The sequence below is a fragment of the Nipponia nippon genome, unplaced genomic scaffold, assembly GCF_047370975.1.
Source record: "Nipponia nippon isolate SJK-2023a ecotype South Korea unplaced genomic scaffold, ASM4737097v1 scaffold_6, whole genome shotgun sequence".
In the NCBI taxonomy this organism is placed as follows: Eukaryota; Metazoa; Chordata; class Aves; order Pelecaniformes; family Threskiornithidae; genus Nipponia; species Nipponia nippon.
The window spans coordinates 67,815,849-67,840,851 of NW_028262380.1; the positions used below are offsets into that span (position 1 = coordinate 67,815,849).

The following is a 25,003-nucleotide window of genomic DNA, read 5'->3' on the forward strand; positions in this document are numbered from 1 at the left end:
TTAAAGTGAGAGCTGTTTTTATGAAATGCAGAGAGTGTGTCAAATATAAAGTTGTTTGATAGGTGGGGTGCTTTTCTTGTACATTTAGCTGGTACTTGGTGTTTGTGTTAGATGTGATTTCTGATTGCTTCTAGTGTATAAGGTGACTTTTTCTACTCTTCATGCATTTGTTTGCATACCCCAATTCTGTTCCTTAGTTTTGTGTTCGCATGTATTGCTACTCTGCATTGCTATTAAGAAGGTGCGTCTGTCTTGGCATCGGGACCTCCTGCTGTGCAGGAACGTCTGCAGTGCTTGCGCTTTTGACCTGGCAGTGGTGAACGTACTTCTTCAGCAGTCTTGTCCACTTACATATCATAGGACATCTTATGTTACTAAAATACTTTAAGGTGGAAAAGAATTCTGGATCTAGATTGCTTCTGCACACTTATTTTGGTCTGACTGTGTAGATGCAGGATGTTCTGGGCTTACATGGCATAACAGAGTACAATTCTACTTCCGCGCCCCTTACCTCATTGGGTGCCCATAATGAATAATCATCACAGATTAGGTAGTAGCAGTATCTGTGGTCTGCTGGAGCCTTTTTACTTAACGTGAAATTATTGATTTCTTTATTGAGTTCTCCTTGAAGTTCTTTGTGGGCAAATCGGAATTCGTTGGCCTTGTCTCTACAGTTCATCAGTAAGGTGAGAAGATAGTTTTAACCACAAAAGGCTGCAAAATAGACGTGTTATAAAAGAAATGTTTTCCAGTTGAAGGAGGTTTTTTCCAATAATTGCATTTTTATTTTTCTTTCATATTGTATATGCACCTAGTTCTTTAGTAACTGCTTTAGAAATACGGAAGTTGGGCTACAAACCATGTTGAGTTGGGAACTTTTCCATTCTTTTTTTTTTTCTTCCCCCTGTGTATGCAATTTAGACTTTGTAGAAATGTTTCCACTTTCTTTCAGGAAAACCTGCATGTAAATATTTTGTTTCAGGTCAGGATAACCTGAGTCAGTTTTGCAAACAAATAATTTTGACATAGTCCACGTTTTTCAGTGTAACTTACGTGCTCCATGTTTTCATTTCTCTTGATAAATTAATCTCCCTAGCTGTACCTTCTCAGTGCATCATAAGAATTTAATAACAGTGTTGTATTGTGGACCAGCTGAAAAGCTTTGTGCAGAGACAAAGACAGAGGCCATCTTCCATTAGGCAACAGAGTAATTCAGCTGGAAGCAGTAAAATACCAAAATGAAATGGTTAAAAAAGAAAATTTCAATCATTGTATGAAAAGTGGTGATTCTAGAGGAGGGGAACTTAGGCTTAAAGCAAATGTTTAAATCCTGGAATATCCCTAATGCTGGATATTCCAGTTTTCAGCCAACTCTGGTTGTAAATGGAAACTGTAGAAGCTCAGTGAATGCTGCCACAAAGAGCATGTTCAACGCAGACGACAAGTTTGTGACCTTTTGCAGTAAAACAGGCTTGTGCGTTTCTTAGGCTCACACCCAGCACAGCTCTTGGTGAGCCTCTGCTCTCCACAGAACGTGAGTAGAATTCTGTACGTGAAACCCCATAGGTTTTAATGTTTTCTCTCCACCTTTTCTTCAGCGAAGTAGTGGTTATATAGTATTATATTCCATTAAAGAATAAAGTAAATTACTTCAAGGAAGTAATAAAAATATATTTAATTTCGTTGAATCACTATGTATTTTATATATATGTTTATGTAATAAATATATGAATGTATGAATGAAAATTCCGAAGAACAGTTTCAGCATTTTTGTAATTCATGATGTGCTCCTAACTGCTGGCCAAGTAGTTGTGAAATCAAGTCCCTGACCTAGACTTGATTGGCATTTGAGTATTAATCCTTGCACTTTAATGAAGACTAGCCCCACTACCCCACACTCTTTGGATGAGAGGGTATAGCAGCCCTCCTGGAAAATGGGGGCAACTAACTGATTAGAATTTAAAGGTGTTTTGGCCATGCTTCAAAGGAAGAATCGTGGTAAATACCAATGTTGTAGTTAACTTGTTTTCAGGAAAAAAAAAAAAGCTTGGCGCTGCAGTTGTTACTGATCCACTGCTGAACTCCTTGGGCAGATTTTGGGGATATGTAATAGGTAAAGATGCACATTTACGCACTTTCTCACTCTGTGTATGTGTAACTTCTAGTTATATGAATTATTAATTTAGATGACAGAAGTATCTGAGCAGCATTTAAAAGAACCTAGTTGCATGCATCAAGGTTGTTCCTTTTTTACCTTCAGGCAGTGGCTATAGTGCTGGTCTCTTCCTTATAGTATGATACTTTTCTTTCCCTTCTCTTTCTGCCTCTGTCACAATATTGTAGTGTGCAGAGCTTTGGCTGGGCTCATCAAAAGGGAATTTTACAGTACCATACAATACTGGCTTACAGTAAAGCCTAACCTTTGGGCTAGGGTAAAAAAAAAAAAAGTAACTATACTTATTTGAGGTATGGACATATATTTGTTGACGAGATGGAAATCTCTGTATCTTTTAACTGTGACCCATGACACATTCTGACATGAGCTCTGGAGATAGGGGTTCATGGATCTGTACAGTGGGCCACTTTACTTTTTATTTTACAAAACTGGCACTTCATCCAGCCTCCCCGTGCTGTGGCCTTCCTTGCACTAGTGTTTTATTTCCCATCTCCTGGCATTGCACTACTAACAGTGAAGCTGTTCCCAGTGGTAGCAGTGATAGGGACTTTAATAACAATGCCATTCTGAGCTGGTTTGGATGGCAGAGCAGTTAAAATGTCTGGTTCTGCTACTGCCTGCCCAGAAAGCAATGTGACAGTGGGATATTTATAGAAAAATACTGGTGCAGGCACAGCCTTACAGTTAAATGCAAAGGGCACCTTTTAAAAAGTGGCCTTGTGCTTTCATTTCACTTCAGCAGGGAAGTAATACTCTTTGGAGCTGCAGGATGCATTGTTTAACTAGACCTCTAATCATGTTATGGATGATGTGTCTCCAGGAGAATCAGGGGACAAGACCTTTAAGTGTTTTTATCACAGCTTAAGATCTCAGAAAATGTGAACTTAAATAAAAGTATGTTTGGGAGGTTGTTATTGCTCTCTATCCTTTTGAGGATACCTTCTACAGTATATATTTTTTTTTTTTTAGAGAGAAAGTCACTTACAGTTATGAAGTGTTTGACCATAAGAGAAGATCAAGTTGGCAGAGTTACTTGTATACTGCTGTTCAGCTGAGCCTCCTTTATTAAATCATTGTTCAGCAGTCCATTTGTTCTGGTGTGAGAGCTAGTGTCTTCACTGCTAAGGTAATAAGCCTTGAGTCAGTAACAAATACACGATGTGCATAAGGTTTGTGGGTAGTTTTCGTACCAAAGTGTCAGTAGAGTCTTTCCTTTTTGCCCTCTAACTGTGTAGCATGGTCTGTTTCACAGGTCAAATGCATGGCTGCTAAGGCTTATGCCTTATAGTACGTAGGTAGAAGGGAGAAGTTACATGCTGTTTCCCCTAGGAAAATTATGGAACTGGGCTTTCCATTTGGGGAAAAATGCATACAAAATGTTTGGCTATGTGCCTTCCCGGGAACCCAGAGCTTTCTGGCATGGCAGAGCTGTATGAAGTTCGTGGAGGAGCAGGTCAGATGCTAGAGCATGGAGTCTGCGGATAGTTATGTACATATGTACTCAGTATGAGAAGGCATGTGTTGTTACAAATCTGTCGGCTTTAAATCACTGCTTGCTTGAATGTTTACACTGGCACTGAGCAGTAATCTTAACATTTGCATTTACAATTTTTAAGTAGAGGAAAAAAGAGAAACTGCCTCTGTTTATTCATGTGGGTATTCAAAAGTCCACTGTAGATGTTCAGGTTATTGCTCCACTGGGATGCGTGACATAGGGACGTACACTGGTAGGCACTGTGTCTTACGAATGTGATTTTGTGGTTTGTACTGCAGCTGATGGGAGGACAGGAAGGTTAAGCTCCAGCTTCAGGGTACCGCTGGGCTTGGGGTATGGCTGGTCAAGGACTGTCTCACACAGGGACGAGGTGAGAGTATTGGTGACTGTCTCTGCTGACAGCCTTTCTCATCGTCGAAAGGAAACGGACCGTGGTTGTGAGAAGGAGGAAATCTCTCTTCACCTTGGCATCCCAAAGGGACAGACGTGAGGTTGCAAAAGGTGTGTGTTGCCTACTTTTGTGTTTCTGGATAGGGCCTAGATAGACCTTTTCCCCTAGTAGGCCTTGTGAGCATCGCACCAGTTTTGTATGCTACGCATCCATGTAAGCATCTGGTATGGGTGGATCTGTGGCATTGAGGATAAAGCAAAGAAACTATGGACAAAGCGACTCAGCATTGTACAGCTGACAGACTGGGCTAGCCAGGCACTGTGCACCGTGTCTCATGAAGCATCTCATCTCTTCTGTACCTGAGAAGAACAAGACTTGGTTCTTTCAATGTGGAGATGGACATTCCAACTCATGACAGAGGTTATTCCTTCATGTGGTCTTTCTGATACTGATGACAAAGGCTTTTGTTTTCATTCTGCTTGGTTATACAAGTAATCTGAAGTAAAATGATCCAGCCGTACAGGACAGTGTTGCTTTCCAACCTTTGCTCAGCATGGATTTCCTGTTACTAATCTACATAACTGGTGGAAATTTTCAGGCTGACACATAAATGTTCCTGAGATCTGAATGATTTATGTTTGCCATTTGACTTGGTAACAAACGTTTACATTCTGGTTTTACTTTCTGGAAAAAAACCCTTTACTGTATATAGTCTCCTGGTTTTTTGTCTTTATCTCCTACTGCCTCTGAAGGAGAAATACCAGGCTGCCCTCCAGAACTCCGCTGAGTTATGCCAGTTGCTCCCAGTAGAGAGAAGGTACCATTTCTGACGAAAGGAAAGAAAGCGAGATAGTTTTCTTTCTCTATCTCAGTATTGCTGAAACTATTGGTGAAACAGAGAAATCCTTCAAGGGAGAGCACCAAATACACTAAATAAGTGTGTCTAAAAAGCCTGCCTTTTGACATCCTTTTGATGGATGGTTTTGTATTTGTAAATATTATTACCAACAGGCAGTGATGGTTATGAGAAACTACAAAAATGGGGGAGTGAAAGACTGATTTTCAACAGAAAGAACTTGGCTAGTAGGAGGTAGGAGGCAATAACTCTCTGCCAGCAGAGCCCCCAGCTTGTTTCCGTGCACTGCTTGTGGCAGAATGCTGAGCCTGGCTGAAGCAGCACAAATTTATACTCAGGTGATGGCAACCTCAGCCAGCTCAGAACAAATCTATAGTGTGGGCAGCTTCAGATCCATGGCTCAACAACGTGTTTTAGAGAACATCGTTCTCTGGATGATGTTCCCCCGCTGAAATGCAAACAGCTTGTTGGTTATTCTGTTTTCATTTTCTGGTGCCTTTTCAGCATCATTTCCATAAATCTGATGGTTATTGAACACTGTTGAAATAAAGAAATGTTTTCATATTGTCAGTACAGCTCTAGAGGCAGGTTTGGGATTAGGTGATATCTTTTTCACAGTCGACAAATTGTGTTGGGCCACAGGGAACATGGCAGTGGATAAAAACATAATCTGCTCCATATCTTGGTGTGTTTTTCTGTTGGTGTTCTGGGGTTTCTGTGGTTGGTGGGTGTAGGGTTTTTGTGTGTGTGTGTTTTGGTGTTCTGGGTTTTTTTTTTTCCATTTTTTTTTTTTTATTTTTTTAGGAGGGTAAGGTTATGTGTACAGTTCCGCTCCACTAAAAAAATTAGAGTAATTCAGTATTTTTAAGACACTTCTTGAGCATCAGTTCACATTTTTCTAAAATTTCTTTGGACTCAAAATTTAGTTGTCATCAAAGTATAGTTTTTAGTTGGCTTTGTATTGTATTTGGGGTTTTTTTGGTTGTTTTTTTTTGGGGGGGGGTGGTGTGTTGTATTTTTTTGTTACGAATTACCCCTGTTGAGGTACCCTATCATATATACACCACCTGGGGCCAAACTCATGTGTAAGATGCATACTGCAACTTGTGCTGTATTCAATACGGAGTGTATATACATCTCCAAGGGTCAAATCTAGGCCCTATTTGTTTCTCAGAGATGATGCTGCAGTTAGAGGCATGTGCTTTGCCTTTGAGGGGGCAACTATGCAGCCAGAGATTTTGTTGAGCAGTTAACACTACCTCTTTTATTTTTCTCATGCTGTAGCAGGATTTTTATATGCATTTTAACAGTTATTTAAGAGTCCCCATATGCTTAGAAAAGAATCTGAATATATGTGCCTTTTTTAAAGCTGCATCGTAACTAGGTTATTCCATCAATACAGTAGAATGACTGGGAGCTGCAGTTGGAACAATATGTAAAAATACAGCTTGTAAAAGATTTCCTTTATTAACTGTCATCATCCACAGAATATATGTTCAAATAAACGTTGTGTAATAACTAAATTTGAGATTAATAGGCCCCTTAAGAAACAGCGAAGTCATTCAGGATAGTCAGTGAAAAATAGCCTGTAAGACTGTAACATGCACATATTGTCCTGCTTACATGCTCTCTCTGGTGTCATTCCCATTTATCAATGTCGGCAGGCTCTGTTCTCATTAAAACACGCTTGCACAAAAGCAACTTAATTTTCTTAAGAGAAGAGGACACCTGATTCAATTTAGTGCTCAAAACCAGGAACTTGAATATATATATTTTTTTCCTGTCTGAACTCAGATGAATAGTTATGAACAGCAACACAGATTAAACCTTATTAGGTATATTTATATTCTGTTTGCAGTAACAGTGCTGTGGCAAATAGCTTTCTACAGAGCTGTAACATCTTATTAATGGAAACAGCAGTTAAGACATGAGCTGGGGTAACACTCACATGAGATTTTATTTTTAAATAGGAGATTGAAGGAGTTGTTTAAAGGGACTCTGCCGACTCATTCAAGCCACTTCTGATGTCCTGCCTTCTTCCTCCACCTTCTCGAACTACACTGATCTCTTTCGGTAGATAAAATTTCCTTTTCTGTCCTGTTTGGTCAAACCATTTCTATCACTTTCTTCAGTCTTTTTTTCCTCTCTATTTTTTTTCTTCTCCTTGTCAAATAGAAGATGTGGATTTATTAAATTTTGCATTAATAACATGGACACTGTAAAATGTTATATTACCACATTGTGTTCTCTGCCCTCTACTGCAGAGTCCTTGTCTTTCTCCAGATCTTTTCTATTCTGCGTTTTTCTCTCTTCTTCATTGTGCCGTATGTGTTGAATAGGATATTTAGTCTTATGCCTGGTACTTGAGCTGTATATCCCGCTAGTGCATATCTGAAAATGGTAAGGTTTTAACCGCAGGTAACTGTGGGCATACACAGAGAAGTTTTGTATGATGCCCAGGCCGCTTCCTTCTGAGACATTTTGAGGCCGTTTAGTTTCATTACTCCACATCTGCGGCCTTGGCCCTGGAATGTCCTTTCCAGAGAGCAGGGACAGCTCGGGGCCAGGCAGGTCCTAGTGTGCATAGCATGTGCTTGCTCAGCTGTGGGGTGCCTGGGGGGCGCAGGTCCTGTGTAAGCATAGGGTTGAGTACAGTTAGGAAGGTTACCTCCCTGAAGGCTGCCAAATGACACTCAAGAATGAAACGTTTTAGTGTTAAAAAAATATATATGTATTGGCAAAAAAGCCTTTTACTTTTTTTATATGGTCCACGTAGAAAGGTATGAGGCACCATTGTTTCCCTGTGACTCTGCAGTAAATAAAATTGTAGTTCTGGGTGAGTTGTGCATAACAATTTCATTCAAATCCTGCTGGTAATGATAAAATGTTGGTTTTTGACCCAGGTGTTCCAAATATTGCCAGTGTGTCTTTTCCTTTTTTTTTTTTAATGTAGTCCTGCTACACTATTATCAAAAGAAATCTAGTCAAATAAATTCCAAGGTAGTTTAGTTTAATACCAAAATAAAAGGAAATGGAACAAACTTGCTATCAAAACTTTAGCATGCTTGTTTGATTTGCTACCCAGTCACGTGTACTTGAATGCTGCGTGTACTTGCTGCTGCATTTGGGTACCCACCCGTGGGGAAGTGCACAGCCCCTTGGTTGTGGCGTTGCCTTTTTCTTCTTTTACTAGCCTTTGTTGCTATGAGGACTGTCTTGGATCTTGTTGCTGTCACTGTTACAAATCTTAGCAGTGTTTTCTGTACACATGTTCCAGGACAAGGTGGGAGATGAAGGACTGAAGCTTTGTGCCAGGCTCAGGTATGGGAAGAGGAGAGTTTCAGCCAAGTACTGCCAGACAGGTTTCCTTCAGAGGTGGGCTGGTTACTTCTCACTTGAAAGTGCTCCAGGCCAGCCGATCCTCCCTGGAAATGCAGCCCAGCGAGAGAGAGTTCCCTCAAGCCCAGTGACATACTGAGTTGACTGAAATCGTACCTGCTTAATATTAAGTAAATTTGTTGTTTAGTGGAGCTAGTGTATACTCTTTTAACCTCAAGTGGAGATGTACATGCTCTTTGTACTAGCCCTGTTAAGAGTACTGGCAGTGACTTTCAGTCTTCGTTGTCTCTGAGTTGAAGTAAACTTGAATAATTGGTCTGGTTGTTGCTACTGCTGCTTTTGAATGTGGTCTGACCTTGTATTTCAATACATGGCTAGGCATTTACCTTTTGAAAAGATCTTACCATTGATTTTATGGAGAACTCTCCCCTCGTATTAATGGTAAGTGCAACGAACGGTTTGCAAACACATGCAAATCTGAACTTGGAGTATTATAAGGACATCTAAATGTTTTCGTGTTTTATTGTTTCATTTAAGCTGACTGCAGATAGTCTGATATCTGTTGAAGCACAAAAGGAGCAAACACTAAAAAAAGTTACACAATAATAGTGACTAATAAATGTTTCAAATAGGAAATGAAGAGCCTAGCTGTATCATGTGTCAGCACTAATGTTTATTTGTATCATCCCTCTAAGGATCTCAGAGTGCTTTTTAAGCAATGAATTAATTTTGACAATGCCCTGTGAGGTATGTAGGCAATATTATCCCTCTTGATAGAAGGGAGTTGGAAGCACAAAGTGTTTAAATTCTACAGGGTCATGCTACTAGGTATGTTTAATTACAAATTGGAGCAGTTGATTCAGTTTACTACCAGTTTGTTTATGCTAAACCAGAATCACAAATGTAAGCCCCAGGTTTGTGGGTATGAGAAAAATTTACTTCCAAGTTTATTTTGCAGGAGAAATGTTTATAAAGAAAACTGCAAATAGAGTAATCGACACGTGTAAGTCCTCCCTCACTGAGGCAAATCATCTGAATGATTATAGCTTAATTTGTGGTCTTCCTGATTTTTTTTTTTTTCTTTTGCCTGTAATGAGTGTTTAATCATCTGCCATGGATGTTTTCTGATGCTTTGGAGAAAGGGAATTAAAAATTGCAAACTAGTGTACCCCTGGACCAATTGTGAATTATGACTTTTGCACATGACTGGCTGAATACCTGAAGTGTAAAATTTGTCTAAGATTGTTGTTTTAGTACCTATTATATGCTTGAGAATATTAAAAAAACCCAGAAATCTTCCTGGTGGGTCAGGAAGGTAGAAAGAAAAAAAGTTTGTTGATGGCCAAAATATATACCACGAGAACCATCTAGTATCTCTCCTTACCACCTTTCCAGGTACAGAATTTCTCCTGGAAGCGGAATTGCAGCATATTTTAAGTAAAAAAATTTTATGTCTCTGGATGATCCTCAAATCAGGATTGGTAGCCACTGATGCGGCTAAAACGAGATGCACAGTGTCCTTCTAAGCGTACCAGTTCTTGCCAGCTACTGCTTTGTTCTTTGTGCATAGTTGAAATGACCAGGAAAACAGTTGAGCGCCGTCTAGCACCGAAGTTATTTCTCTTGCGTCACTAGACGTGGTCTGGCGGGCTCACCTGCACTGTAAGCAGAGCCTGGCCTGAACCCAGCTTCTGGTAGCACCGGGTATTTTTGAGACAGGGAGGTAAGTTTAGCACGTTAGGGAAGGAAGGGCTGCTTTTTATGCTCTCTATCTGTTTTATGTGGACTTCACCAGCTTTCCTGAAGAGGGTGAGTGATACGGTTCTTTGTAGCAGACAGAAATGTAGCTGTCGCTCTGCATGCAAAATCTGCATGGGGAGGAGGGGACCATTAAGTTTCCTCCCAGCCTTCTGATGTGGAAGTGGAGCCCATATGCTTGTGTCTTTCAGATCTTAACAGTTGATTTACAGTTTTATATAGCGAAGACTGTTTTGCAAGGAAGAGATCTTTAAATGTGCTTAAAAATGGAAGTCTAGATCCTCCTTCATGGATTCAGAGGCAGGATGTAATAAAAGGGACCTTTCTGCATCTTTATCAGATTGAAGTGATCAAATACAATCAGTCTGTGTAAAAGAATGGCACATGTCGAACAAATACCAAAGAGAATTGATAAACCTGATGGGTTTTTTAATATAATGATAATAGGAACCTTAAGAGGGATATATTAACAAAAGATACTTACAAGGACATCTGCTGTATTGAAACTGATCCCTTGCAGCAGGTTTGTGTGCACGGGCGTAATGTGTGTCTCTCTTGCCACATGAAAGTTATCAGCCGCACAGCTTCAAATACAGGTAGGAAATCCTGATTTAATTCACACTTGTTGAAGAATTGTTTTTAGTACTTGCTCTTGCTTTCAGCTGTGATCTCTGGCAAGAGGAGCTGTTTGGACTTGTGCCTCTTTTTTTATGTTCAAAAAAGGAATGCTGATGAGGAAGAGGTGTTAAAATATGTTACTGTAGTTTACAACTGTCAACTATAATGTTTTATTTAGCTGTATCTATTCAGATGCTCCCTCTGCAACATGGAGTGCCATATGCCATTGTCCCTGTTAGTAAGCAAGTCAGCAAAGGTTTCCCCGTCTGCATTTGTTTTGTATTTGGGCCGCTGAGGAGCTGCGGTCCAGTGCCATCTTTTATTGATAGGGCCAGCAGAGGAGGAATCTAATGAAATTATCAAAGCTTTGAATTAATTATGAACTTGAATAAGAAAGCTAAGCTCTCTAGAGCCAAGAATCTCATTACCCATTCATTTTCATTGCATCCTCTTATGGAGCAGAAGGCAGGTTCAGCTACAGCTCCTACCCTGATTTTGGACTTTATTCAAACTTGCTAAACTCGCTAGCATCCACTTGTTATTAATCTGTGGCTGGAAGTGTCCAGGGTGATTAATTTGGCTCTGCTCTAAATCTTCGTGTAAATGGTAGATTTCCCTCCTCCCTTTCCTCTTACCTTTGCTGTGTGGCTTTTCGTCATCAGACTGGCTGCCATACAAGAGTTTCTGTTCTTTCTTGATAATTGGGGAAAGCTATTCAAGACTCAAGTTTTAACTTCCTGGAATTTAATGAGTTAATGTTAAGAAATAATACTGCTACCTTATATTTCCTGGATATTTAGGTAAGCGCAAACACTTCTAAAGTAATTATCAAAATTGTTTATTTTCTTATTTTAAAAGACTAGGGAGTAAAAGTAATGATTAGACATTTTGGCCTTGGAAGTGTGGGGTGGTTGTGGGTTTTTTTTGTTGGGCTTTTTGTTGTTCCTATTTTAAATTTGTTGGTCAAGCTTCAGAAACTTCTGAATTTCTCAATACTTTATTATGATGAACAATTAAATTAGTTTGCTTGCCTGATTAATATTCCATTAAAAATTGTTAAAAGTCTATGAAAATGCAGTGCTTTAGTTAAATCAGATTATGTTTATTTTAATTAATAGGTCAATACGTGAAAATGTTTCTGGCAAATTAGAGCAAAAGCAGTGAGACCAAGCTTCTGTGTAATATTCCTAGTTCTTGTGGATTTTCGTCTTAAGTCTACCGGCAAGGATTTTCTTCTCCTCCTGCTTTTGTCCATTTCAGCACATTATTTATGAATGCATAAACTAGAACCTATCAGTCTTCATAAGTTACAGGCCACTGGCAATTTTTTAAGCAGTGGCTAACTGCCTAATGGTCTCTGTGTATGTGTGTATTTGGAGAATCTAATAGCTTGTTGGGCGGGGGAATAACATTTTGTTCTTGTGCTATAGCTATTTTACCATTGGTGATATTTATCTTTTTCTCTCTTCAGGCAGCTGCTATATTTAATTCCGCTTTTGGAAGTTTTTTGGTAAGTAATGCAGTATTTATAGCAAGTGCTTTAGTAGTCTTATTTTTAACAGTATCATTGGTGTGTTTGTATTTTTCACGTTAGCGTTGGTGGAATTGTGCCATTTAGCTGGCAAAAATTTGAATCATCTTTTGATCTATGTCACCATGTCCTTAAATACAGATATTACAATTTCTTTTCTTTTTGCTAAACTCTTGAGAAAAGTAGTGAATAGATTGTCTCTGCTCATGGTAAATTAATAATGTGTAAACACATCTTAATTTTCTCCTTAATGGGTTAACAGAATGTATTATTATGCAGATGTTTCAGGCATGGGCATCAATATATTGATTTTTCTAATAAGGCCCATCAAATACTCATTATTTTCTATCAAGAGGCCATGGATTTTGAAAAGAAAACATGACCCAGCTGATCAGAGAGGAGATGCTAATTTACTCAGTGACATGTCATTTGTTTAGCATATTTCACTGTCAGTGAAGCCACTCAATGTCTCTGAGGAACACACTAAAGGAGCTAGATATGGGAAAGCAATCAATCCAGCTGGAAATATAACCGTTTCTGTAAAAAGCTAAACCGGTATTTGTGGGCCTGGTGGTCTACAAAGATTCAGAAAGGATGCTGTAAAGAACACTAAATAAATATATTTGTGAAGAAAGGAAGAATGGATTTATTTTATGGATGTGTTGCTTAGAGAGAGATTAATGACTATTAAATACAAATTACTTTATATGTAGGCAAGCTACTGTAACTGTTTTATTTATTTAGTCAGCTAATAATTGAATTTATTCTCCTTTACTAAAATTTGTGCATGTTTAGACGTGTGCGTTTGCAATTCCAATCTTGTATCCCCATAAAGAGGACTATGATATGAATGAATGACAAAAGAATTCAAATTAGAAAGTTAAAATCAAAACTGCAAGTACAAAATAAATAACTTTTTGAGTATTTGTTTTATGAAAAGCTGGAGTTTGGGAGTTTAAGTATGTAAAGCTGTACTGCCAAGAGAGAAAGTTGCATGGCATTTCTAAGTTATGCATTGTGCTGCTGCTTTTTTGAGGGACCAGGTTAAAGTTTGGGTGGGTAAAAGTTTTGTAGGTATAGATGACCATTCACGTTTTTAAAATACCAGTTCCCAAATACTTGTTCCTTTTTGTCACCTATCGTGTTCTCCTCCAATGGGAAGAAGGTGCCTTCTGCCTCAAACTGTGGAATCCCAGTGGAAGGCAACTTTTCAGTCTGCGTGTGTGTGTAGCATTTTCTCTTGTTGCTTGGCACGAGCTCCAGTTTCTCTGCTGTCCCTAGCTTGCAGTTCAGGAGGTTTCCTTGAATACCCAGAGGCCTCAGTTCAGCTGTCATTAGGAGAATGTCTTTTGACTTCAAATAAGAATTTAGGCCCCAGAGCATCTGACTATAGTGCTGGCTCCTAGTTAAGCAACGTAAACGTATTTTAATTTCTAGGACCTGTTTGTAGCTTTTTGAAGAAATCTCAGTTAAAGAAGCTGAGCTAGTTTGTGTGTTCATGTAACACTCCTGATATTGGTTTTGATCTTAGTTCCATGAACTGATCGTTGGAAAGTTCCATTTACATATCATCACGTCATTTCACTTTTTATTCGCTTCATATTTTTTTGGAAACCTTGGAGCAGCATTGCAGTAAACATTCTTCTTAAAAAAATTCCCAGGAAAGACTTTTCAAAAATATTAAAGATTAGCTAGAATCAAACCACAATACCAGCTGATTTTTTTTCCTAATTACTGTTTTTTTAAAAAATAAAATTATAAAAAAAGTGACCACTATTAAGTCACAAATATATACAAACACTTAGACATTTATTGTGGTATCCTAGTTTGAAATCATGATTATGTAGGGAATAGGTATGTATGACAGAAAATAAATTACAAATACATTTACTGAAAGCTTTGCTCTTACAAACTTTTCCAGTTGATAGGATGAACCTTATGACTGAAAATGCAACGGAGTGACAGTAGGCCAGGGACTGTAATAAGTAGCCAGAGTTGTTTACCAGTTTCACAGTGCTGTAGGTCTACATGGCCTTTAATTGCGTGGCTCCTGAATGTCACTAGCGTGTGGACACTTACTTTGTAAGTTTCCTGTGAACAACTGGTGAAGCATTACACACACACACCCACCCACCCACCACACACACACACTTGTTTGAAGTCTATAAAATAGGAAAATAATTGGCCTCTTTCTGAGAAGATAATGGAAGGTCCTGGTGGTATTTTTGGAAATCCATCTGTTTATATTGGTGCCTAACTTATGGGCTTGGCTATAGGTGGAGATTCTATTTCCTGTATCTTTAATTCATGATGAATCTAAATCATATTTGCATGTTTCTTGTTAGTGTCTGATGAGGCGCTGTCTGTGGATGGGCTTAGATGTAGTTACATACCTTTGTGACCATAACCATATACATGTCCTGGAGATAATTTGGAAGGATCTGACCATTGGCAAGGCTGCAATTTTTCCTACGTTCCTTGTCTTACAATGCGTAGCACGTGAGCAGGTTGCTGCACTTGTGCGTAGCCCTGACAAAGCCAGGAGGACAGTATGTTGTATGTTCTCAGACTATGCCCTGTGGGCCACTGCCTGTGTATGGTAGTGTGAAGCAAGCTGATTTAAAAGGGCTGAAAGATGTGCTATGCTTTTTAACTCTTTTTTTTTTTTTTTCCTTCTTTTTTCTTGTTTTTAAGACTAGGAAATGGTCCTTGAAAAGTTAAATTAAAATAAACTGTGAAACAAAATGTCTGCAGGAAAAGAATCAGCATAATGGTAGAATGGTACTGAAATGAGCTTATTCAGATGAAAAGGAACACACTGCGATACCAAAATGTAGAAATGCCAAATATGTCTTGATGAGCAGAAATACACTTAGATTAAGCATTGGAGGTGTTTTCACTGGTAAGGAGATTTACAAAAACTACCAACAAGTAATTCCTTTTAAACTCCACCAAAGCCCACATTCCTATAAATATGCAGGCAAAATAATGCATGGAATGATACTGTACGTATTTACATTTTGTTTAATAATGTCCCAGGTCTAATTAAAACACAGTGTTTCAAAGAACTAATTGTTACAGAAAATTGTTTTTATGTAGCTAGATTAGTAATAACTAACGATAGATGAATTCAATTTACATAAGTTTCAGCCAAGAGAATATTTAGAATCATACCACAGAGGATTGCTTTGAGTTGGGTAGTTAATATCATTATCTCCTCCCCTCATTTAAACAGTTTGGTGTACAATAATTGTGGAACATAATAAGAGATTTCAGTTTTTCCTCTTAATGGGGTTTTAATAAAATCTGATAGTGTTTTACTAATACTGGGTGGTTGGTTATCAGCAAGGTTGCTACTTGTAAAGCATGCAAATGCATGCTACGATCTACTGAGATGGAAGCAGCTACCTCAGTGCTTTCTACTTGTAGAAGATGATACTCTTGCACCTAAAGGCTAAAGAAATTGTCTGGAATGTTAAATATGAGTCTGCTGGGATTCTTAACGTTGTACGGCATTACCGTGCTTCCTAAGCATTTCTACTCTGCTTCTAAAAGTTGTGCTACAACAGAAGAATAATGCTTGTTAATGTCCAAAGTGCAGAGCAGTAGGCAGGATACTGCAAAACATGCTGTGCTGATGATCGTTCCATGGTGTTTGCCTGGGTGGCTCAGCTCTTTGGCTTTACGTCCACCAAGGCACAGCCTGTCGTTGAGGCTCTTCTTGCACTGAAGTGGAGACAGGTGCTCAGTTGAGAGCTAAACTCAATTTGCAGTGACAATAGAATGCCATGTGCATGGAAGAAGGAGAGGGCCTAAAGTCTAGAAGAGGATGTCCTCACAAAATGCTCTGTACTGCTAGACGAGAAACAGCCTTGTCTAATCTCTCTCTACCTCTTATTAATCTCCTTTCTGCTTGAGACAGTGGGCTTGGAAACTCATGAGAGTATCCAGCTTGTGATGTGAGTGAATGTTGTCTGATTCTTTGGTGCCTTGGGGTTATGAACAGTAAGTACGAAAGGAACAGCCATCAGCTTCACCTTAAAGAACTGTAACCAAAAACAGAAGGTCTGTGGTGACAGGAAATCAAAAGGAAAAGAGAGGATTTGGAGGACTCTGTTCTGGTCATCGTTGCACTACTGAAAAAACAGAGCAAAGGGCAGCTAAAAATGAAAGTGTTGATTGAGACTTCTTATGATGCTGTCTTGGATTAGCTTTGCTTCCTCTCTTGAAACCTATGGGATGAAATAAGGCATGTGTCCAGGCTACATAAGTCAGTCTGAAGGAAGGAACCTCTTCCAGGTGCCCATCATTTCATTCATCTCCTTTGTCCAAATTAAGCATGTATGGTTTTGTTGTTTTATCTGACTAAGGGGACAGAGCTGGTTCATATTGTTCAAAAACTCAAATAATTTTTGGAGCAGCCACTTGGCTAATCAGATCAAGGCTAGTGTTTTATTTACATTGTCTGGCAAATGAAAGCTAAAGCTAGCAGGGAGTGTGAAGGTTAGCTTCTCACATATACACAAAGCCTAGCTGGTTAATGAAAATGTATGGAATTCTTATCTACTCTGCTTTAGCAGGCATAATGATTTACACAGCCTGACAGCACTAGTGCAGCAAGTAGATGCATTAGTCATAGTGTCCATTTTTCTTGCAAATTTGTGACACAGATTTAATTATGGGAATGACCACAACTTACAAATCTAATTTTGGTAGGCTGAGCCAACTTTTTTATTTTAATAACAATGGATTTTTTAGCAATGATTTCATTACTATTTAAAGAAATCAACCCATATGGAAATAACCAATTGGCTGAATTTATTTACTTTATTTTACCTTAATGGATGTTGAATGGTTTAGGTTTATTTTGGGTTTTTTTATTATCACTTTTTTATCTTTGTTATTTCTAGGATAAATATCCTTATCTGGCGTAATTATTTCTAGCACAAACATTGTAAATATTTCTCTAAAATCAGACAAATGTTTGTATACCTCTTTGTTCCTTCTTAGTTGTGTCTTTGCAGTATGAAAAGGGGCAGCACAGTCATCTGGGATTCCCTTTTTACTGTGTTAGCTGTTCAGAAGAAAATCTTGCCAGAAAGTCTGTTCACAACAGGTGCTGAATTCTAGATTCAGTCTTGTTTCATTTCAAAGCGGAGCTGCTTTATGGTGTGCCACCACACTCTTAGAAGTGGTCTCCTCTTCCTCTGTGAAGCAGTACAGTGGTGCTGCTGGTCTGTGCTCCGAATTTGATTCGGGTAGCTCTCAAAATCCTGAGCAAGTTCTCCCTGTTAATCAGCCACTTGGGAAGCCACCTCAGCCTTGAAGGATGGGTTTTTGTATGAGTGGAAGGGAATGGCAGATCTCAGCAGCAGTGAGCCTTTGGACCAGATATTATGTACCTGGCAGGAAGTTTGGATTCCATGGAATTTAAATACTCTTGGAAGCCACTTATGTTGCCTTGCTGTAACTTGCTCTTATTTTGTGGCTGGTGCTCAGTTCTCTCATTGTTATTTAACATCCTCATTTTGATTTCTGCTAGCTTGATCTGAAATCTCAGTGTAGGTTTGGGCATTATCAGCTGTTTCCAGACCTGCCAAGTAACATTATAAAATGTGTAGGCCTTCTCTCTTATTGCATATTTGTGCTTCCAGTGTATAGAACGCTTAGTCTAATACCTAAGTTTGAGTTAGCTTGTACTGTTCTGGTACAAGCAAGGCAGAGTATCAAAGCTCACTGTGATGGAGACGTGCTAGTGTGGGCTTAAGAAAAAAGAGCCCTTGATGCAGATGATTATTTTGAGGGATGGCTAGGCATGTGCACCCATCCCAGTATTTTGTCTCTCTTCCCACCCCTCACCCCCCCAAGCCAAACTGACAGAGTGAATGTCAGTTAGAAAGAGAGGCAGAATTTTTTATAAAATAAAAAAAGTCTGCTTGTCTATGAGTAATGCTGAACTCCTTTAAAATAAAAAAAGGAGTAAGTATAAAGGTACAATCGTCAGAAAGTCAAAAAGAAGTAAACGAGATCTTGCTGCCAAGGGACTGAGAGAAATCAGATAGGGGAAAACTGGAAATCTGAGTATTATAACACCTAGATGATGTGTGGTCTGTCTGATGACACAGTCGATTTGAAAAGACCAACGAAGCCCACAGGGATTTACGCGGCCAGCCGGCGCAGACTGTCTGAGAACCAGTTAACAAATAACAGCCCTGCTGGTGGTTATCTTTGAAAGGTTAGGGAGAAGGAGGGTAGGTAACACTAACCAAGAGGAAAGAAAATGTGCTATTAACTTCTCAGAAAAGAGTATCCTCTAGAAGGCCAATGATTAGTCCTGGTATTTTATTTTTTTTTCAATGGCTAAGAGGAAAATGCATTGAAATCTGCATAATGACAAAAAATGAAACTATTAGCTGTCAAATGTTTATAAATTATGTGGGTTGGAGCTGGTCTCAGTACTTTCTTAGTTTTCCCATTAGCTTTTGCTACTGAGCATTTAATTCATCTCCCTTGGTCTTATGGGACTCAAGCAGCCAGTACTTCCGAAAAAAGTTTATTTAAAGGGAGCAATAAGTAGGCCATTAAATGTATCTCTTTGTATTTGCTTTGCAGCCTCAAAATAATTAACTACTATCTTTGAAAAGATAAATATATTTGGGTATTCTGCTTTTTCCACAGCTAACAGCAGGTAGGACTTTTTCTTACGCCTACTTTTTTGGTCAGCAACCTCGTCTAGTGCTTTTGCTTGGCATGGTACTTGGTGACTCTTTTTGGGACTGTGCATCGAATCCCCCCCTTTCTCATCGTTGCTGTTTTTATGGGTTAACAGGCTCTCGGGGAAAGAAATAGCTGAGGATATATGTGTAGTAGCATTTCTTGAGTTAGTAAAACAAGCAGCAAAAGTGGAAATTGCTGGTGAAAATTCAGAGGCAGAATTCAGGGTGTTTGCTGCAAATCGGAAAGATAGCGTGAGAGTTCAAACAGCTTTATTCTTCCAGTCCAATTCTCATTTATGAATTGCGCAGTAGAAGGGAGTGAAGTTTTAGGAGCTGAAACTGGGCATTCAAAGTACCTTAAATTTTATGATCTGGCATATTTCCTCTGATCATATAGTGTGGGGAAACTGGAAAGGAAAGCGCCCTCAGACCGACTGTGGTACAGTCATCTCTCTTGTTAATGGAAGTTGAATACTGGAAACTTAGAAAAAGCTTGATTCCATTTTAAATGAGTGCTAATGAATAAGAGAGTCAAAAGTATGTATCTTTGGTAGCTATCATTTGGAGAATATTAGAGGAGGAAATGTATGTGTTTAATATCAAATAATCAGGCAATTTGTTGGATTAGTATGTAAATCACATCTGTGCTGATGCACAGTTTTGGCATAAAATCAGTTTGTTGTCTAAGATTACTTCTGTCATAATTTGTAAAATTCATCATTGCCCTCTTTACCGTGAAAATATAGCATTTTTGTCAAAAGAATATGCTTGCTTTGGGCTATTTTTTCTGGTTCTGCTTACTTTTTGTCAATAGTCAGAACTTGAACAAAAACAGTTGCGCTAGGGTGGAACCTGTGTGCAGATCGTAAGATTGAAAAGGTCCTGGTACGAGTTTGTGATGTTTTCTTGTCTTCTGTTTTGCAACGGTTTCCTGTCTTTTTGCTCCAAGGCAAAGAAAGTAAAATTAACAGGAAAAAATATCACTAGTTCTGTTAGAAAGTACGATTAAGGTGTCCGACATCTAGTTAAGTCACTGAAGTTTGTATCACGGGGCGATGTCATATCACTTATTTGAAATGAGTTTTAAAAAATGGTTTCATTGAAAAGCTGCTCTGTTTGTTTCTGACAAATACTTGGGGAAATACTTGCACGCTTTATTTAAAAAGGTGAAAATTTATACTACAAAACTTTGAACAATTTATTTGTAAAACGAGACTTAAAATTCTGGCAAATAATTAGTTGTGTCTGTGGGAACCAAATGTTTGAATTTATTGGTCTTTATGTTAGGTAGGTTGGCACATGAAGGAGAAACTGAGAAGGGAGGCAGTATGAAAGACAATTTGGTTTTTATTTTGCCTTCTCTGTAGTATCTTTCAATATTAGAAGAAGCAAAACTGCATTCCTCTAGGGCTGTGGTTGTACACAAGCATGTAGTCATTTGGCCTGATTTAAGGGCAAATGTTCCCTGCAGAAAGATTTGGGAATGCACAAAATATGTAATTTTCTTCCTCCCTTTTAAAAAATTAATCAAAAGGAAATGAAAATGTTTTTAGGATCTACTGTTAATGTTCTCCCCCAAAGTTTTAGCTTCTGATTGAAATGGAGCAATGATCTTTCCTCTGTCCTGCAGCTTTTAGTCACCTGCATGAGAAAAATGCATGTTGGGGTGAGGGGGGGGTGGAGAGAACTTCTCCTTCATTTGGAACAGGGGTATTTAAACCCCTGTCTTCTGCTGCTTCATTAGCGCTTTGAACTTTTGCTGCTGCAAGGAGGAGTCATTTCACCTGGCATCTCTGTGTGTTATAAAATACAGTCTGGTATGCTGAGGGGTCACCTACACAGATGCAGTAATCCGTAATAGAGCATGGAGCTCTTTCTCCTTCTGTGTCCACCAAATGTGGATTCAGAAGCTAGCAAGAGTTGAATTCTAGAAAGCAGTATGCACGTTTCATGACATCGCCTTACAAGCAGCAATACTAGTGCTGTACTGTTCTATGCAAACCTTCCTTTACCTTAAGTTGACTCTTCAGGGGAGGAAAAAGATCCCAAACACATTAATTTATTAAGTTTCTTGATTTTTTTGGACCAGAACAAGTTAAAGCTCTGCCTGCATTTGGATGGTTTTTTTCTGTGCTTCTCTGACCTAGCAGTGCCTGTTCAAAACTCGGCAGTCCGTGAATCAGCAGCCCTCAGTCTCGTGGGGTGAAAACAAGAGGGACGCCATTATTACTATAAGCTGAGTGGCTGGAAACCATTCCCCTTGCTGTCAGAGTGACAAATACTGTCTTAATGGAAGTGCCAGAGGTTAGGTCAAAAGCTTTTGCAAAGTCTTTAACTCAACTAGCAAGGAAGGCATGGTTATCATAAAACTGGAACTTCCTTTGGAAATTTTTGTTTGTCTATTATTTATTGTTGGCCTTTTAAAGGGCAGTTTTGGGAAACCATCGTGACCCTTCAGTACGAGACAGCAGTAGTTCATGAATTTTTTTGAATGGCTGTACTTGTGTTGTTGCTGAGAGGCTCGTGTAATTATTATTTTTCCTTAGCTTCTTTCAAAGTATCAAAACAACCTACAGTTTTCATCCTTAATGGCACATATTTGGAAATAATAGTTATTGTGAAGGAGGGGGAGAAATATTTTATTTAATGGTCTGTCATTACCTGGCTTCTTTTAACACTGTTCTGTCAGTGGAATAGATTTTTCATTTTGACTTTATGTAAAGCCAAAAAACCCACCCCAACGAAACCCAAACCATCTTGGAGATAATTCCGTCACCTGCCTTGAGACTCAGGCTTGTTCATACAGTTTATCACCTTTCTGGCATGACATGTGAGCAAATTCACCTCTCAGCATCTTCTTTCCTTCTCCTTCATTCCAGTAATGGTAAGTAAATTGTTTATTTGTTGCTTTTACTTTCTTAAAAAAGATTGTATCACAAAATTCCTTTCCTAAAAATTCCTTTTCTAAAATATTTTCTGAAGGTACCTTCTTGGTCAACACCAGCATAAGGGCTTGTTGCAAGGATGGTTACGTGATGTCCTTTCCCTGTTAGTTTGGTGGAAGGTCAGACTAGATGATCATCTGACTTCATCTATAGAAAACTCAGTATATTGTACAAAGTGGGGTCACACCCTGAAAAGACTGTATGTGAGCTCTGACAGGGTGAAGCATTTGAAAATTTGCTGGTTTTTACATCCAAATAAAGATAATTCTTTTTACTGGTATCTAAATATGGTGACCACCCATGTCAAACGAAGTTTTATATGTTAATATATGAAGATGGGATGTTGTTTCTACATTTAAACCCATGCTTCATGTTATCTTCTGGTTTTCAACCAATGTCTTGAAAGCTGAACATTGGACACTTTCATTGGATACCTTTATTCTCCTAGTGTTTAACTTGACGGAGACAGTGCATGACTGGGAACAGCTTTTTTGCCTGACGTAAACCCACTGGATGAAAGCTGCATACGGTTTCATGCCCTCTGCATGCTCTTTATATATCACTTTGTATTGTGGTATGATACAGGTGCTAGCGTTGATGCCCACCTGGGTGGAAAAGTCAATCTAGCTTCTTCCTCCTGGTGCATTTGAAGCATGTACTAATGGCCTGAAAATGCACACCTTGTCATGCCTCATTGCTTAATTGTGGTCTAGTTTCTTTCCCACATTTTTACTAGTGTATGGAAAGTGAATGTTAACTATTTCAAGGAGAAATATATTACATAGGATTAGATAACATGAATAATGTGAAAGCCAGGGTTTTTTTAAAAAACTCAAACCTTTTAATAAAATGGAATGTCAAATATATGAGCATGTCTTTCAAGAAATGATCAAAAAACATGTGAAAAGTTTCATATCCTTTTTAAAGTCAAATAATTATCCACCATCATATAATTTTTTTGTTGGATGGACAGTACAAAGATGAAAGAAAATTTTATAGATAACATTGCACTTCACAGCCGACTGAAGCAGGTGTTAGAAATGCAGATTAAGTATACTGACTAAAGACTATATAAATTTGAAGTGAAAATGCCACTGGTCTACTTGCAGTGCCCTGCACATGTGAAGTTTCAGATAGTTAAATTATTAATTTTATTGTGTGAGATAGTGCAGCAGTTAAGGAGAAGGTCCTTGTGCATTTATGATGGTTTTTTTCCTGTAATCTTTTTAACGGTACATGATGAGCAGCTAACTGGATTTGCTTCATTGTGTAAGCTTTGCTGTGGAAAGAGAGTACATAATGCAGATATGTATATGTATATATCCATAGTGTAAGTTTATTTGCCAATTAGGTGTTTTACAGGAACATGCAGTGCAAACACACAATCGTGGGTAAATATAATTTCTATAAATGAAGGAGACTGAATGTTAGTAGTGTTGCTGTACAAATCCTCAGACACTGGGAAATTTGTGGTTGGTCCTTCAGCACACTCCTGTCAAAGTGGTATAAGGTGTTCATTTACAGGTCATTCTTTTCTGGACTTCATTGGCTTTGTGTGGATGCTGTGCTTCATGATGTAGAAGTGCCTCGTGTGGGTGGTGTGAAGCTTGTTAGGGTTTTGGTATGAGGGCATTGGGAAAGGGGTGAGGGTGTTTTCTTTTCTTCCAGCAACTCGGTGACCTGCTAATAAACTGTACTAGCCTGTGAATTTAATTTTGTCATGACTTATCAGGTGCCTGGAGCTAGTAATCAATCTGTAGGAGGTCTAATTCTCGGATAAATCAGAACTGGAAGTGGATTGGGAGATAGAATCTCTTAAAGAAAGTGAGGAGCAGTACTGAGGCCCTTGCGCAGCATGAGGGACAGTCAGTTTTCTTCTCACTCTGGACTGCTGTGAGAAGAGGGTGGTAGGATCTCCGCAATAGCCTGACATCTGGCTAGCGAGGGAGACAATAACAGGGACATAGTGCTGTCCTCCATCACCTAGAATGACTGCAAGAAAAGGACAGCTTTTGCAGGATTTTTTCTTCGTAAGTAGTCCCTGGATCTGCTAGTTCTAAAAGCATGCTGTCATGAAAGAACAGCCTTTTTTGAAAATAGACAACGCTGTTTTGCCCATCAGCTCATGGGGTGTGGTATTTGCATTGGCAGCAGTTCTGCTCTGACTGGAGGAGCTGATCTATTGTCTGTAAATATCCTGTATATGGTTGAGAAACCTTGGTTGTAGTGAGTGGAACAGATATTGAAGTGTCTGTCCAGTGCTTCCTGGGAGATAGACAGCATGCAGCTGGCAAACCAGTCATTTGAAATTTGAAAAGGCTATGAATGGTTGTAAGTGTTCTGTATGCATCTACTTTGGTTTTTTCCATAAGAAGAACAAATAAATCCCAGATGTTTCACTGTTTTCCCTGCACCTCTACCCATAGGCACCTAGACTTAGCTCTATTTCCCTCTCATTTCTGATAACTGGTGCTTAGAGGCACATGGTTTTGTTCTTTCAGTGACGGTAATTCTGTCTTTCCCTGTGCTACAGACCTGAGTTCCCTCCAGTGGGGTGCAAAATCACATGAAGTTGTATAAAGTCCCCAGAAAGACCACTTGGTGCATTCATAATACAGATAATGCACTATAATGAAGTAGTGAAATAAAAATATAAATTTTATTCTAGCCTTAACTTGTGTATAGCATTTCAGTAGGATTTTTCTGGTTGTTGACTTTGAGAAACAGCTTCTGTCCATCTCTCTTATTTTGCAGGCCAATTAAAGCAGAGCAAAAGACTACAGATAGTTCATTTTATAGACTGTGCAGTGCCCCCAACAAATAACTGTTACATGAATTCATGTGTAAAATGTATTTATTAGTACTGCTTTCCATATTTTTAGTAGATAGTTAAAAGACAAGCTAAGAGCATCACTGTAACACAAACAGCTTGCAAAATAATAAAATCTAGATGAAGCCTAATATTTATAGAGTACTACCTTATTGCTTAGCTTAGTCAATTAATAAAAGTACAAGTATGATTTTGCTGCGCTTTTTTTTTTTTGTCCGCTCCTAATTACAGTGTGGGCTTCCCAGCAAAGCTGGCCTGTCTGCCATTTTGTCTTCCAGTTCCAAAATCCGGTCAGTGTGTATACGTATTCAAGTCAGAGAACCAAACCAGAATTTCATCATTACTATC

The 25,003-nt window shown here is 38.8% G+C and overlaps 1 protein-coding gene across 6 annotated transcripts in view; it reads left to right on the forward strand.

Moving 5' to 3' along the window:
* SLC10A7 (solute carrier family 10 member 7) overlaps positions 1-25,003 on the forward strand; it is a 152,341-nt gene that overhangs the window by 39,471 nt on the left and 87,867 nt on the right. For 4 of the 6 annotated variants that reach the window (XR_015700030.1, XR_015700029.1, XM_087737538.1 and 1 more), the window contains one exon: positions 12,105-12,143. The exons of the other annotated variants lie outside the window; for them this stretch is intronic. Coding sequence is in view for 2 of the 4 variants with exons in the window: in XM_087737538.1 (XP_087593664.1) it covers positions 12,105-12,143 (39 nt within the window). In the remaining 2 variants the exon portion in view is untranslated. The remainder of the gene's footprint in view (positions 1-12,104; positions 12,144-25,003) is intronic. 6 annotated transcript variants of the gene reach the window in all.